At 39.5% G+C, this 17,411-nt stretch overlaps 1 protein-coding gene across 1 annotated transcript in view; it reads left to right on the top strand.

The window, feature by feature from the left end:
- The window catches only part of cpne5b (copine Vb), a 103,736-nt gene that overhangs the window by 10,695 nt on the left and 75,630 nt on the right, over positions 1 to 17,411 (top strand). The window contains exons 2-3 of the mRNA XM_047339471.1: positions 14,689 to 14,729; positions 15,042 to 15,088. Of these exons, the coding sequence (XP_047195427.1) occupies positions 14,689 to 14,729; positions 15,042 to 15,088 (88 nt within the window). The remainder of the gene's footprint in view (positions 1 to 14,688; positions 14,730 to 15,041; positions 15,089 to 17,411) is intronic.

The following is a 17,411-nucleotide window of genomic DNA, read 5'->3' as shown; positions in this document are numbered from 1 at the left end:
ACTGGAGCTCGCGTCTCTGAATTAACACCAACCAGCTTCCTAATGGTTTGGTTTGTTGTTGTGAAGATTTCAGTGCAGGTTTCATTGAAGGTAGCGTGTGTAAAAAAGACATATACTGTAATGTGAAAAGAATCATTAAATATTCTAAATCGCAGTGCTCTATACTTTGTTCTGCAATAAACCACTGTTAGTACTTTCAACATGCGTGATATGTCTGAAGTTGCATATAAAAACCCTGTCCAGCAGTGGTTGATCACTGGTTGATCACTCTTTCAAGTGGTGAATATCTCCAAAGTCATCTCGAACATACACCTGCCGAACATTACTTTTCCTCTGTCAAATATGAAGCATACAGTGCACTAAAACTGAGCATCAAAACCTCCTGATAAACAAGACAGGTGGATGATCGGTCATTTATCTGCGTGAGCTAAACCATTGTGCGGCAGTGGAAGCATCTGTCCGCAGCATATGTGAAGCAGTAAAGGGAGCTTAATAGCTTCCAGTCAGAGCTATTGAGGAGAGTGAGTCACAGCTGTGGACATCCACCATCACCTGGCAATTAGAGCGACGGGTCTCTTCCACCGTCCCCAGGACCCCCGTCCACGAGGGCTGATGCATCCTAGTCGAATGCTGAGATCTAATTTGTTCTGAGCGGCTGTGAACACAGGTAATTGGAGACTTCCAGCCGCCGGTGGAGCAACAGCAAGAATGTTTATAAGTTAAAATACTTTCAAGATAAAGTCTTGTTTTAGGGACACACAGCCGTCGTTTGGCTGTTTCCCCCCCAAAAATATCTCATATTCCAAAATTAGCAACATTCTTATTTGCACAATTGTTTTCTGCATGATGATATTGTGAATCTGTGGTGCTTTAAATTAGAAATAATATCCGGTGTGTTACTTTCCTTTTGATGGAGGCAATGAGCAGAAACATCAAGCTGGCTGCACCAAAGCCCCCGAGCTCTTTACCAATACATCTATCATGTATCCAGTTCAACCACATCGAAGTCGCACAACGATCATTTGAGGCGTCGCTGGAGCAGCTGTAACTTTATTTGTCTGTGCATTTAAGTTCAGCCGATTTCTTGACACTTCACAACAAAAGCTTGAGATAAATACTGACAGTGTAATTAATTTGATACTTTTTATTCTTCAACTGAGACTGAGAGATGAATGAAATCACTCCAAATGCTGCCACTGTTTCCAATGACAGTTTCACCGACTGCGGGCCAGTCAGCGTCTTGTACTTCGTCGAAGTGGATGTGATATCCTTTGCTTATTCCGAGCTCATGGTGCTATTTCAGCTCTGGCTCGCAGCCTCTGAGCCACAGGATGGGCCAACTGGGCGAGATGGTCCTGTGTGGTGCAGCAAAGCTGGAAATGAAGAGTGTGTGGGTGAGATGACTGGATTTGATTATGGAGCTACCAACACCCTGAAGGGAAACGGATAATGGATGAGTGAAAAATGTTGGACTGTGTGTGTGTGTGTGTGTGTGTGTGTGTGTGTGTGTGTGTGTGTGTGTGTGTGTGTGTGTGTGTGTGTGTGTGTGTGTGTGTGTGTGTGTCAGTGCACAGCTTGTTCTCCTGGCTGGCTTCATAAGGCTGTGATTGCATTTATGATGGTTGAGGACAATTATTGTTGTGGATTTGAATTCAAACAAATGACTGTAACGTTACCTGTATATATATTTTTCTAAGTCCCAAAACCAATCTTATCCTTGAAATCCCTTTTAATGTGTTTCTTTCTCACAGTAACAGGAAGTCATTATGAACCTTTGGAATGCCACGTGTCTTAATTTAGAGCCTCTGTGGTTCATAGTAATATTGCAGCTATAATTGGAAAGATTGCCATAAGGCTTTGTACATACATTCATGGTTCAAATGGTGGCTTAACAACTGGGAAAAGCAGGCAACTGATCAGGGGCCACAAATACCAAGTCAGATTTACATGTAAGATAGATGAGAGAACATCAACAATTATTTTAAACATATAAATGGATAATAATACAGTGTCACCACCATAGGCACCTGAGCAGTGGAGGAGGAATTATGTTTTTGTATACCCACTTTTAATCTTTATAAAGATAAACTTATCATCATACAATCCCTGCAATCAAGGGATTAGATTTGAGCAGCATATCAATGATCATTTTACTAGTTATAAGAGATGAAGAAAAAGATGTAATGAGATATTAGACACTTTTAGAAGACACTTTAGGTTGGTTCAGTCCAACACAAGATAAGACAGCGTATGTTAACTGCTTGGTCCACTGAATACTGTCCAACTTATTTAAATAAATTAGGTAAAAGTAGCCCTGCACTGATTTGTGAGTCAGTGTGAACTTTGCCAGCCGGACCACTGACACTGCTGTGCATGTTCACACTTCTCTCACACAGTGAAAAAACTATTCTTAACTGATAATGTTGCTGACAAGACAAGAGGACACTGACAACGCCCGAGCCAAGACAGTAACAGCTGCACCGAGCAGCAGCAGCAGCAGCAAGTTATTCACATCATTAAAAGTAAAGTGAAGACTATCCCACATCTGTTTATATTGGATTTGATTCCCATGCATGTTGCTCAGACTGGTCAGCAGCTCCTCTGGCAGCAGCGTCTCTCCCTCTCCTCTCATGCAGTCAGGTGCATTTTACAAAATGAATGTATGTCTAACATTATTTAATAGAATCACTATCAAGTTATTTGCTTTATTCGCATCATCTCAAAATGACAGACAACTCTTCATTAAATCTGACCCTTTACGTTGAACTTATGTCATAAAGTTAAATAAACATTTAATATGTTATTTAATGACATAAAGTTAGTGTTTTAGGCAAATCTAAGCAACGTTTTTTGTGAGAATTGAGTTTCTATGGTTACAGAAACGCTCTGTCACAAACTTTCTCATGATTCCCAGTAACGTGTTTCCGAACATTTTTCATTTTCGCACTATACAGGGTTGCCAAGCCACTCATGTCTCTTAAATCTCACTGCAGATGAATCAAATCAAATCAAACTTCATTTATGTTGTGCCTTTCATACAAAGTTGCAATACAATGTGCTTAACAATACAATCAAAATACAGCAATATCATTGGAAATTAAAAATCATACGTTGATTTAATTCACCTCTTATTAATCAGACAGTTCTTTGGATTAATATCTTAATTTAGCTGCCAAAGTGTGAGACGATGAAGAGCTTGTTTGAACCTGATGATGGCTCAGTCGCCTGCAGCCTATATATCAACAATTTAGGTCACATGTTTTCTTAATGTCCTGTCATCATCCATCTAGTTATATCCTGTTGTTGATATGTACTTGGTTTTAGTAGCAGCCCAGACTAACTCTAGACTTAATCCAAGAGGTTGGGTGGTGTAGAAATGCAGGAGAGTATCTTCCCCATTTTTAAAAACCTAACTATGCCCATGTCCATGTATCAAAGCACTTAAATATAAAATATCTCTATTAGCCGAATAATAAGGCAGCCAATAAAAAAGAAATAACAAGGACAGTGATAAATGAGAGGAAGTTATTAAGGGCAAATTAACGTTTTTTGATACATCATAGCTTTCATAAAACTGTGCTGCATTACCCAGCACTCATCTCGCTTTCTTTTATAAACATATTAGTCTCCTACTTTCCCCACTCCTCTCCTCTCCTCTCCTCTCCTCTCCTCTCCTCTCTCTCCTCTCCCCTCCTCATTCCTCATTCCACATTCCTCATTAACTCCCTGTCACCATCCACTTGTTCCTTTCATTTCGTCTCACCAGCGATGCTTTTTCATCCAAGAGATGTGAGGATTGCCTCCATGCTACAATCAATCCTTGCATGAATGTCCTTGAGGAAAACACCCAGGCTCTTTCTGCTTTTCTTAAGTGACAAATTGTCACTGCTCAATAAAAATCTCATATTTTCAAAATACCAATATTGCAGTAGTTTTTTTTAATATTTTACTCAATAATGTATTTATTATCAAAATGAACCTGAACATGGTTGCAACCTGAGGATTTCTTTAAAAATATGTTAAATCATATATCCATCAATGCATAGTGTAGGTGTATAATTTTTTTCCAGTGACATGCAAGCTTGATTATACTATTTAAAATTGGTTTATCTAATACATCTGGTTTAAATATGATTGTCATGGCATTAGCGTTATTATATAAAAGTACCATGTTTGGTTGTGTAACCTCTCTACCTGCGTCACATTAAAAGCAGAAGGTGTGGGTTGTATTTGCAGTGATTTCATAAAGCTCAGTTAACTGCATTAGGAAAGTCAGCAGCAGGGAAACTGATATAAGTGACATGGTAACTCTGGATTCCATGCATGTTTCATGTGAGTCCCTCTATCATATTTGAGTCCACAAAACACTTTTTGAGTTTCAACAGTGTTGAAGCCAAATTCAATAACAACTGAAGTTAATGGTGACCACTTCTTCAAATGTAAAAAAAAAAAGAAAAAAGAACATTAAATGCTTAAATGCCTCCATACTGCTCCTGTGGTGTCATCCAAGTGTCTGTAAGCCCTGACATTCGGATTTGACTCGAAACAACCATGTTTTAGAAGTGGTCCCTACTTCAATGAAGATGTAATTTGAATCCAGGGATTTGTTTTGTCTCTTTCACATTGTGAGATTGGTTGTTTTTTTTACATTTTCATATTTTTCCCAGGAAATTATTCATGGATCTTGATGTAGAAAAATCCGGGATATAAGGGAATTTATATGTATGAGCTAAAATTTGGTTGGCTTGATTAAGGGGTCTGTTGGGTCTTGGTGGAGGTACAGTTTGCCCATTAAAGGTCATCCATGTGTTTAGGATGTCATAGGATGTTACTCTGGACTGATATCCGTGGGCGTGTGCAATTTGATGCAGATAGAAATACAATACAATCTTGATCTAGTGAATTTAAATGTGGTTTCATTCGTGCTCTACGGATGGTGATGATAGGTGCATGAGTTATGTTCAACCCATTTACATGCATGACACAGACACAATATTAGAAAGTCTTCTTGGTATCATGTGATCCAGTGCAACCTCAACCGTAAACATAGTGGAAATAACAAATGTCCACAATAAACCTCCTGAAGGAAGAGCCACTGTATTGACCTGCATTAGACCGCACAGGTGAACCCAATACCCTGCAGTGGTTATTGTTTGTGCTGTATGTACAGAAACCAACAATGAAACTTGGTATAAACTTGCACATTTAGCTAAACGTGTTCTGCTCCATCTCAGTTGTGTCTTTTCTCTTCTCACCTACTCACTGACTCTGCAGGTGATAGATTTCCAGTTCACTTCTTCCCCCAGTTGAGTTGGGCTGCGTTGCGTGCGAACAAGAGGTGAAGCACAGAGCCTGGGCTCTATGAATACAGTGTATTCTACACCCACAAACTGTCCTCCTTGAACCGGAGAAACACGCCCTCGATGTCGACCTTTGACCCTTGATGCACGCATGCATTCCATAGTCTTCTCCGAATGTACATTTCCAGGGAATACTGTGTTGGAAACAGTATTCAAATGGATGGTATAATGTGGTCCTATAGTTTCTTGGCTGCAGGCACAACAGTCTCTATAAGACTCTTTCAGCACCAGCCACGGTTCCTTTACGAGGCACGATTTCCAAATAGGCATGACATGTCCCAGCGATGCATAATAGATACAATACAGTGTGTATAAATACCTCAGTCAAGTAAAAAATGTATGAGCTCCCAAAGTTTTACTTATTAGCCCCTGGCCGCTTTTTAATGCTGACGTACTCTTTCCCAAGTAAAGAATCTCATCAGCGCAATTTGCATGTCTTGAAACGCCTCTTCAAAAAGAACCAGTCATCCCCAGATATTTGTCATCCTTTTCTCAGCTCGCACTCAGAGAGCTGAGGAACCTCCTGCAGGTTAGAGGGAACGAGCTAATTATGGTGGTTGGTGTCAGATCTCAAATAAATAAAGTCAGTGTGTATGCCTGTGTTTTTGTCTAACTGGCGCGTGCCTCTTCTGTCTCCCGGTGCGAGAGGAACTCCGTTACACTCTCGTCTATTTCTGATTTAATCTCCGAGGACTTTATCTCCCTCGCTCTCTCTTTCCAACTCCCTATCTGACACACTTTTAGTTTTTTCTTCCGTTCTTCTTTTTCTTACATTTGATTGTGTCTTACAACCCGGCTCTCTTGATTTCTCAAATTCCCTTGTGCACACACACCCAAATCCTGCCTCTGCGGGTCTCAGATCTTTTCATAACCTAATTTGCATAAGGGAAGTTGTGTTTCAGGAAGTTAGTTTGAAACCCCTTTAGTATCGCCTCTCCCTTTGAAATGTATTATGTAACACCTAATGCAAATATGGTGACACATTTCAAATATTTCATGTTGTAGCCGTAGTTGTTATAATGCCCTGGTGGAAAGCTGACTCGCGTCCTTACAGGGATGTTAAGACGAACTCTCATCTAATTGAAAAAGCTTTTTTTTTTTTCATCATCCTGGTGACATTTTGGAGCAGTCTTTTTTTAATTTATCAAACCTGTCTCTCTTTGCTCTGCAAAAAGCATTGAAAGCATTTATTCCTGTCCACAGGTTTCAGTGTTATATAACAGGACTGTATTTTACAGTAATTACCATTGTCTGCAATCCTGCAAAGATACTCTCTTAAAAACCATCTGCTAAGTGACTAAACTTTTCTTCGACTTGTTTGAGAACACCCATGCAAGTTGTGTTGTATTGTAGAGGAGCGCTTCGTTTTGGGTGAGGCTTGTTTCCACATGTAGGGCAGAGCCGTTGTTGTCTTGGGGCTGGTGTGTGGGAAGGCATATGCTGTTGGGGGTATTTTTGACACGGGGTAATAAAGCAGTCACTTTGATGAGGTTTTGTTTCAGCAGACCTAGTTTTCAATACACTCAGGTTGAGCGCCTGCTTGCTGCTGGGTTGGTGTTTGAAGCTTCAGATAATGCAGCATTTCGTGCCCCACACATCTCCTCTGTCTATACTGTACAGTGGGCTATATGTATGGCTGAGTGTACATTTTGCGTTGACATAGGGAATAAATTGGTACTTTAACGTACTCTAAATTTTTCATAAAAGCCATTATTTAGAAAAATAGCTGGAGGCTTGTGGAGCAAAAACAAATAAAGGTCAGTCAGTAATACAGGCCTGAAAAAAAAAACACATTGAGGGGGATGACATTACCTGTAGCCATACGCGAGCAGCCCACATGGTAAATTCAGCATAATGTTCACTTCCACAGCACTTTATCATTATTGTGTATATACATTATTATCAGATCTATTCTGCTGCTCAGTTTCTATCCATACCTGAATATGTACATACTCTAATTCATTCCCATCATTCCCTCTTTGCCTGTGACCAAACTCAGCACTAAAGGCCTGATGTGTATAAAGTCAAGGCTGCAAGATGTTTGATTTGAAAATCCCCAAAATTGATTTTGATTTAAGGCAACTTAACATTTAGAGGAAACAGCAAAGTGGAAGAATATTGGAAATGCATATTAAGTATCGACTTTCTTGGGGAGCAGGGGGATAAGAATAAATATCCAAATAAGAAAAAAGGCGAAATAAATAGTATCATCAGACAGATGACTGAATTTACTCTGGTCACTGTCAGCCACCGTTAATCCAGCTGTTTTGTTATACATATAAAATTGAAAGACAATCATTATTTATATGTTTCTATATTTCCAGACTGTATTTATCATGCATTTCATACTGCATTTCATCATTCCATAATGTTAGCACATTCATAGATTGTATATAAAGATGGGTGACACGTCTCCACTTCCTCCCACTATCCAGAAATTAAGCCAACATACCATGAACATTGCCATCTTGTGCATTTGGAGCCAGAGGGTATGGAGCCGTGGTGTCAAGGCCCCATTGATACATGCGCTCGACCACGCCCTGACACTGAGGTTAACACTGGGAATAAGGGAGAGAGCCTGCCTAACCATAACATTCTGTCTCGCAAAGTTACTGTAGCAGCTTATTGTGGAAAGGATGCTGATATTTAACTACATCACCATAGCAACACAATTTGCCCATCTATTATTTTCTGAAGAATTTGAAGTTTCCTTAGCAGTTATCTTTCCAAAGAGATAACACCGACTGCAAACTGCAATATTTCACTGCACCTCAAGCTGAAAAAGATGTCCTCCCTTGAGATATAAAGAAAATATACTGTATGTGATTCAGATTGAGACACTTGTTATACTCTAAAGAAAACATGATTTATTGTCAGTGGCAGTTTCAATATTCTCTCCATTAGAAGTAATTAGATTAGATGTGTACTTTTAGAGATGGAGTGTATGTGCTGCTGGTCACAGTCAACAACTAGATAACAGCATCATTGCTGCACAACAAGGATCACATTCTTCAGAAAATCTATTACCTCATCAACGAAACAACCCTGCTTTTTTAAAAAGTACAAATATTTGTTTTACATGCAATAACAGTGCGTGAATCAAAATGTTTTTCTTACAAATTTGCATTATTTTGTTTTAGATTTGATCACTGCAATAAGTGTGGACTGGAAAAAAAGCAAATTAAAGCGGCTGTGGTCTAAAAATACATGTGTTGACTGAGTGAATGTTGGGAAATAAAGAGCAGCGGCACAGGGATGAAAGCAATACGAGGCTACGTTTAACATAAGAGATAATGGAGAGACCATTAAGAGGGATAACACACAGCCGCCAGATAAACAGGAGGTGGAAATGACAGAGACAGAGAGGAGGCAGTGGCGGGTGACATATCTGGGCTGATTCATTTTGGACCAGAAAAAAGCTGAACTAAATTAGGAAAGAGAGAATATTAATATAATTGGTGGAGTGCTTGCATGTTCTGGTGGTAATGTTTGCACATAGAGTCCCCATAGACTAATAACTCACACACACACACACAATCTGAAAGATAGAAATGTTAAATGTGCAATTGAGAACATTGCTGTTGTTCTAATGAGTGAGGTAACTAAAATGAACCAGGACACTCAAATGTTCAACCTCAGTGTCATGACTCATTCCACAGATGCACATGCGGGTTCGGAGGGATCAGAATTAATGTTCAAATTCTTCAATGAGACATTGACTCCCTGAGTGAATCCCGTACAGCACACAGCCTCATATCTTTTTGCAGCTTTACTTTGTGTCATCCAAGGCAAATCTTTAATTTGCGTCTCCAGCGTGGTGACATACAGGTGGGCGGCTGGTTTCAAAAATGTCTCTGACATTTACCCGTTTGCTTATAAGTGGGTTTTTCGAAAGACCCAAGTCAGCCTTGACACCCGCTCTTTTTGCTCTCTTCTAATTTGTTTTGATGAGAAGTGCCGAGCTGGCAGCTCCGAATGTAAAAATATAAGAGAGGAAAGGTCAGGCCTCACACTTCCTTTATTAGAATTAATGTTACATTTTTAGATGATGCGAGAAAAATAGCAACCACCTCTGCAGTTACTGTTTTCTTTATAAAAGAAAGAAGAAAATCAATCTTCTATGTCCTCTGTTCTGGAGAAACTTCCTGCGAGTACATCAGCTCTCACTCATATCTAGCAGTAATAAATGAAACAGTACAAAGAGAGAGTACTCAAAATAACAATGTCCACTTAAATTAACAATAATATTTTTTTATACGACGTTTTGTCCAAGATGTGGTCTCTTAAAGGGCATTTTTTTCCTTGGGTCATTGTGATTTCCACATTCTGAGACAAATTGCCATCAACTAAATTAATTGCAATAAGAAAGTGAAAACTTCTGCTCCAATGGGAGAAAACTACAAGTACAGATACTGATGTAGCTTAAAGTCACCAAAGCTCACTTCTAGAATCTTTTTTTGATTTTTAGTTGAGGTCTCTTCTCTGCTTCTACACAAGTACTGTCAAATCCCACCGTGACCCTACTTGTTCAAGGACTCACCTCTTCTCCTGAGCCGTGACATTTACCCTGCAAATGTCAAGGGCAAATGGGATATGGTGTTCCTTACAAGCACATTGAAAAAGCTGCAAATTACAAAATATAAAGCGAGCAGCAAGACACACTGTTGAAAAAGGCTCTGTCGTCTCTAAATATCAAAAGGAACTTTTCATACTCTGGGAACAATGTCATATGTTTGAGGTTTGTGTTTGGTTTGCAAAAACATCAGCTCAGGTGAAGGTTAGTACATGTGAAGGCGAGCACCTCCCCCGCATTGTGAAGCTGTACATATAATAGAAGATAAAGATGCTACTTTGAACTGCAACTTTGATGCTAAAGCAAACAACCGCATACTAGTAGAAAAAGAGCTAGATGGCAAAATGCAGGTCGTCTGTTATTTACTTTACTTACTGATTAAGTTCTGACGAATCTGGACTTGAGTCTTTATACCTGCATTGACGACATTGTTCTCACAGATTTTGGCTGTACAGCAATCTACAACATTTATGATGTGCAATGTTGCCCGAGATACTTGATGACTCACATTAAAACAATAAAAATGGAGCAGAAATAAATTGGGCTTTCTGTGTTATATCTCCTAATGCTACCTTTGAGAGCTGTACTGGTGGGTTGCCGAATGGAAAGGGTCCAACGATGTATTTGAATAAAGGCTCAGTAAATAAAACTGAACAAAGCACCCGATTAGTAAAAATATATTCCTGGTACATTTTTGCTCATAAGCTCGACAAACTGAAAGATGCTTTGGCAAACCCCATTCGCTCTGCCGGAGCTGTGGCAGTGCAATATTTCAGTTTCAGGGCAACATTACTTTTAAAATCAATGTGCAAGTCACTGCACTCATTTGTTAATTTAATTGTCTCGCTTTCAAACCACCAATCCAATCATTCTTTTCAATTTAGATCAAACTCTTTTGAAAAACACTTCTGCCTGGAGCCTAGGACACTTCAATCACAAGCATTTCAACAATAACAGAACATGAGCTACTGCTGTTTGTAACTTGTTAATTACAATGAAAAATACAAGATTTCACTACTGCATGTTTTTCTTTTTTTATTAGCGTCTTGTCTTGTTTTTTGATTGCTATAAGAGAGAGAGAGAGAGAGAGAATGGAACATGGGATGAGAGAAAAGATTAAAATAGATTGAGTCTGATGAAAGAACACGGCTGAAGATTTGTGTCAGTAGAAACTGCGGAAGAAAATGAAACAAGAAAGAAACAGAAAGGAGAATCAGAGAAGCCATCAGACTTTGGTGTCTTGAATCAGGGCTCTCGTGTCACTGAAAAAACAAACAAACACAGGAAGGGTAATAGTGTTTGTTGCACAGTAGCCTCTGGCAGGTTTTCTGAAAAGGTCAAGGATGCATGATGGAAGTGTAACACGCACACACACATGAAACACAGGTGTCGGTCAGGAGGACAACAGATTTATAGAAAGCGCATTAAAATATAGTCACAGCCCCGGAAGAGAGAAAGAAAGACGGAGTGGGAAAGTCAAGAGGAAAATACAAGAAAAGTCAGGAAGCAAAGAAAATCATATTGGAAGGAATTCACAACCTACACACAACCTCATGTGTGATGTCAGTCAGTCAGACAGAGCCAGAGACAGACTATAATTCACATGTGAGCTGAGCCAAGAATCTGAGAGACTGGAAATCTCTTTCGGCCTCGGTCTGCGTTAGCTGAGCAATTTTCTCATCCACAGTATTTTACATACTGTCAAATGGTAAAATGGTAAAATGGTAGGATAGACCCGTGTACAATTTTTTTAATAATACTGCTTGGGCCATAATATTTAAATACAAACTGCACCACATAAAATAACTTACAGATACTATTTCAGCTGATATTTACTGAAAAGATTAATGAGTCCTATGGTTTATTGATCCCTCTACAGCGTGTCATACTTTTCCTGTATGAGCACGTTTCACAGATTGACAGAGTCTGCAGGGCGAAGTGGGACGGAGCAGAGGAAGAGCACATAGTGTGAAAGAGATCGTTGACAATGACCTTTTTGGTTGTCTTCCTTCTCACATTACACAACCCTACAATTTCCTACCCCCAGCCTTTCATGGAAATCAATACTGCAGCCATTAATCAAACTTCAGGCTCAGAAGATTCCTTCCGAAAGTGATCTGTCATATAGGTCACCTACTGAAATGATGGCTGCTGACAATAACTGTCAGAATTGATAGTAGCTAAAACCCATCAGTTTGGGAATTAATGATCACATTCAATAAACAGAGAAATCCACATTATGATGTAGAGATCAAATCTGACAAATCTGACAAAAATCCTTCAGTTGTTTTTTTTGCTGTAGTAGAAAACGTGTGAGGTTGAACATGTCGTCACAAAGCCGGAGGTGTGGCAGGTGTTTAGAGGCTAGAGAGAGAGATTCAGTAAACACACAGACATGCTTGTAATCAGGCTGCCATTGTTTGAGAGATCAACAATTTTCTGCACTGATATGTCTCCTGTAACCAACTGAGGAGCCAAGTGGGACTATTGATTTAAACATCTGTATCAACACCGCAAGGTCTTCATCATAGCACTGTATTCTAGCTTACCCTTTCCCTTTGCTGGACTTTATAAAGGTTACAAGTATAAAACAGTGTAGAAACAATAGAAGCGTTGCATTGTGGAATATACAGGACTGGGTATAACAATGCTTGTCTTCAATCCTACATTTTTGATAAAAACTCTTCAGTTTGTTTTGTTGCACTTGTTAGGGTGAGTCAACAAAATCTTTCTTATTAGTATCTTGGGTTTTGTTGCCCTCCAACAAAGTGTAGCACCACCTGTGCACCAATTATTGAGCACAGAGGAAGAATCATCTTGGATGCCATTAAGAAAAACACAAAGAACAAGAGCAGTTTCTTTGGTACTTTAATATAAAGTCTCTGCGTACCCATGAAACACATCCTAGCCGAGCAGACCACTGTAAGGGCATGATCGACATCTTTCATACCTCCGGCCCAAACTTTGTTGGGTTCCCTGTTTTATTTTGAAAATTCACTACATGTGTCTTGCGTTGATTTGACTTCCTGTGTCTTTGTGATCACATGGTTTACACCTGTGATCACAAAGACACAGGAATTCAAATCAACCTGTTCACTTCCCATGTGCTCCCTTGTGTTTCCCTGAGGATTTTTGTCTTTGGATTACACCTGCATAACTGTCCTTCAGCCAAAGCATCTGTAAGCCTGTTTATTCTTATTAAAATATCTCCCCTTCCTTGATGTGTGTTTGTGTCCTGAATGCTTAAACCATAATATTATGAACCGTGGGCCCAGCAGGTTGTTTGTTTGAAGATGGACATTATGATTTGGTGTGTCAATTCATTAAGTGCTTTATGATTGAATGGGCAGACTGGATTTCGAGCCAGTCTCCTAGTGTGCTGCATCCCCCAGTCGGCTAGCCTCCATCATGCTAGTCTTCAGCATGCTAGTCACCAGTGTAGGCCTGATCCTGAGCACTTTCTTTGGGAGCTTGTTTGGGGTCAGATTGCCTTGAAAAAGGTTTGGGTCTTAGAGATGTTAATTTCCACCAAACTGCCCGGCGACCCAGGGCCTCCACTGCCCAGCGCCACGATCGGATCCTAGTCCTAACCCCCACTAGGACCTTCATTTGGTCATCTGCCTTATTCTGCGTAATTCTAATATTTAACCAATGTCTTTTTCCTTCTTTGAATAGTCATCTTACTTTAACCCAAACTATGACATTTCCTTGAAACAAAATATCCCTGAAACTAAGTAGTCAATGACCATAAGCTGACTTCAGAACAAAAGTACCATTATAGACCGATGTTCTGTGTGTAAAGACAGGGTTTTTTCCTCCTCCTGTGCTGAATGTAGAATTGCATCTAAGTTACATTTCCATCTACTAGTGATTTATTCTTTCTCGAGCACCTTGCGAGTTGTCATGCAATCCTTTGATGGTATGTGCTATGGTGAAAAATCTGTGTGAGAGAGAGAGAGAGAGAGGGGGCTCCACAGTCACTTCAAAGAGTCAAGCTTTGCATGTTTCATGTGGATCTGCAAGCAGTGGAGGGAAGGTTGGAGGTTGACAGAGGAAGAAAAATAAATGTAATGCGACAAAAACATGCACACAGGGTAACTACAAACTATTTATTTCCTCTTAAATGGTGGAACAAGCTCACCAATGACATCAGGCCAGCAGAAAATCTACACATCTCCGCCGCAGACTAAAGACACATCTCTTTCGACTATACCTTGGATAAAAAAAAATATATATATATATATATATATATATATAATAAAAAAATAATAGTAGCACTTTAGTAGCACTTATATGGCACTTACATATAGCACTTTGTAGTTTGGCTTTCTTGAAGAAAATTGTACTTGCTTGATTTTTGTTATTCTGGGTTTGTACCCTCATGGTTGAATGTACTAAGTGTTAGTCACTTTGAATAAAAGCGTCAGCTAAATGAAATGTCATAATGTTATAATATAGTTAAACAAGCTTAAACCAGAGTTCTGTGAATAAAACAAAATAACAGTCTAAAAAAGAATCTTAAACAGCTCTGGTCCGTTTCTAATGTAATAATTACAATTATCAGTATGAAGGTCAGAATTTGAGCTTTGAGATTGTGTTTAAACTATGCAACATATGTATGGACTAAAGTCAAAGTGAAAATGAAATAATTGAGTTTAAAAGTGCAATTTCTCCAGAATTATGTTAGTCTCCTCAGGTCTCTATGATAGTGATTTGTGATCATGTCTAACAATTGTTTCTCTCTTTATTTTCCAGAAACCTGCTGGATAAAGACACATTTTCCAAGTCAGATCCATGTGAGTATGTTGTAGATGCTGCATGTGTCGTAGTCTGACCTCTTCTGTCATCTCTTCATCATCTCTTACCTGATGCGGAACAGCTTTTTTGTTTTTTTTGGCCATGTTGCGCTGCAATTTGGGAAATCTATGTTTTGCTCAGAGGGCTTTGCATGTTTGTTCACTCTACTGAGGCCCTTACACTGATTTCCCATTTGCAATCTTCTTGTTATTCTCTGATCTCTCTCGCTCACTACCCTCTCATTTTCAGATTTTCTGGCAATTTTTTCTCTTTTTTGTAATACTTTATCTCTGTGTTTCTTTATCTCACAGTATGCGTGCTCTATACTCAAGGTGTGGAAACCAAACAGTGGAGAGAGGTGAGTGCCCTCTACACGTGCGCGCGCCACACACACAACACACACACACACACACACACACACACACACACACACACACACAACACACACACACACACACACACAGCTACAGCGAGCACATGGTGAGCACAGCAAGAACTTAATTGGATGTCCTTTCATCTTTTTTTACGCGGTTGCAACTGTGTGTGTGTGTGTGTGTGTGTGTGTGTGTGTGTGTGTGTGTGTGTGTGAATGGCTGAGCCTCTAGTTAAGACGAATTTTCACTGCGAACATGCAGTTGTTGGCTTTAAGACTTCATTAAAGCTGTTCAACTATCAGTTGTCTGGAAATGCCAGGAAATATTCACTAATTAGAGACTTGAACCAACAAAGGAAACCCCCCCATAGTGTAATGATCAATACGTAGGCTTTTTGGAGACTAAACGACACACAGGGGAGGCATTCAACCAGCTCCTACTGTGCCTTGTTTGGTTTGGTCCATGAAGTCGAATACTGTCCATGCTCTCTGTTAATATTCTGACCATTCTGTTTGTTCATCCATTCGATTTTTCTGAAGGTAAAATAAGCCTTAAGTGATTTCCAATGACTTAAGGAACTAATAAAAATACTATGATAGAGGAAATCTGTATCTTTTCTTAACATTAATTTCCTCTCCAACTGTGAGTAGTCGTTAAAACAACTTAAAGTGGGTTAGGGGTTAGGTTTTTAATTAGTTAACATGCCCCCCCTTGTGCCTTTTTATATGACAGGAGACATATTTTGAGCGAAATACTGTAAGTATTCAACCTCATGGCTGAGTCTCTCCACATTAAGGGAACCTTCACACATATGCAAATGCAGGTGAATAATGTGGGTCAAAGTTCACCAAAGCTGAACTTCATGCAGAGCTGATTTGCCATCGCCACAGGAAGGGAATGTATTATTCGCCTCCTTGCTCGCACAGATTGCACGTGGACAGGAGGTGAAGGGTAGCAACTGAGGGTGGGGGGAAGGGAAGCGTGGGTGGGGCCATATCAGCATATTAGTGTCTCTGAAACGAGGAAGGAATGCGTCGTTACATTTAAGCCAAACTTTTCATGACAGGCCTTTTGAATATGTAATTTTTAATTAAAATGAACACATTTTTCCAAATGAGTCATTGCAAAAGTTGTCAAACAAGGCACATAATGAAAACCTTTACTCAACCTTCACCTTTAAAGAATAATATTGATGACACACTGTTTTTCTTATTGTCAACAAATCCCTTTATAGACCAAAACCAACCACTGTTATTGAAAAGCCACTTGTAGGTCCCACGATGTAGAATGTGAGATTTCCACGTCTAATTTGGCTATAAAGCCGGTCTCAGAGATAAGTAGCTGCTGTGAAAGCATCAAAGCGGTCAATGAAACACAGAAACAAATGCCCACAGCTCCTATTCAGAGACAGAGCTTTTAAAAGAGCCATCATAGAATTGCCCTCCAGGGACAAATAAAGTTATTTTGAATTGAATTCAATCAGCGGCTTGTTTGATGTGACAGTCACCACCCTCAGCCATGTCCCCAGCACAGCCTCAGTGTTAGGTCTTTTGGTTTTGTGTTGTCTACATTTTACTTGATTTAAGTGTCCATGTGGGTGATTGTGTGAATAATTGGAGCTTTGAACACAAACACACACACACACACACACACACACACACACACAGTCATATGAACACAAACATTTGAAACATCAAACTAGATACAACAAAAACTAGAAAATATCACACCCTAGGGCTGTGCTGGGGAAATGCATATACATATGCATGAGTATATGCAGCTTCCCATAACAGAATGTAGACATATCTGGTGTCAGCCCCTATGTTTGCTGCAAAATGTCCGTGCGTGAGAGTTGCCACACATGTTATTTTTAAAGACCTGGTTCACTTTGAATGTGTAGTTGTTCATAACTTAATGTAAATCATTATATAGTCAGATGACCCTCATCTGTTACTTGTGTCGCCATTATTACAAAACAGATGGCTATGTGGGCTTTCATTAAAATGTATCAGAGGGACCACAGTGACTCTTTTGTGACTGTGTTTGTGAGAAACTGTGCATATGTGTATGTGCTTCCTGCATAGGCGTATGCATATGTAAAGACTTGCCATCATATATTATGACACCCACATGGTGGGAAGACAGGCTGTTGATCAGATCAGCATAATGAGTGTCTCACATCTATTTTAAAACCAAATTTCAATAAGTTCCACCATATCGACAGATTTCCTTCAAACAAATCATTTAAACTCTCCTCCTCCATCATATTGTTGCGGGGGGGATGGATATTGATGTGGCTCCAGGTGA

This window comes from Hippoglossus stenolepis, chromosome 3 (genome assembly GCF_022539355.2).
Source record: "Hippoglossus stenolepis isolate QCI-W04-F060 chromosome 3, HSTE1.2, whole genome shotgun sequence".
NCBI lineage: Eukaryota > Metazoa > Chordata > Actinopteri > Pleuronectiformes > Pleuronectidae > Hippoglossus > Hippoglossus stenolepis.
This window is presented reverse-complemented; position numbering and strand designations above follow the sequence as displayed.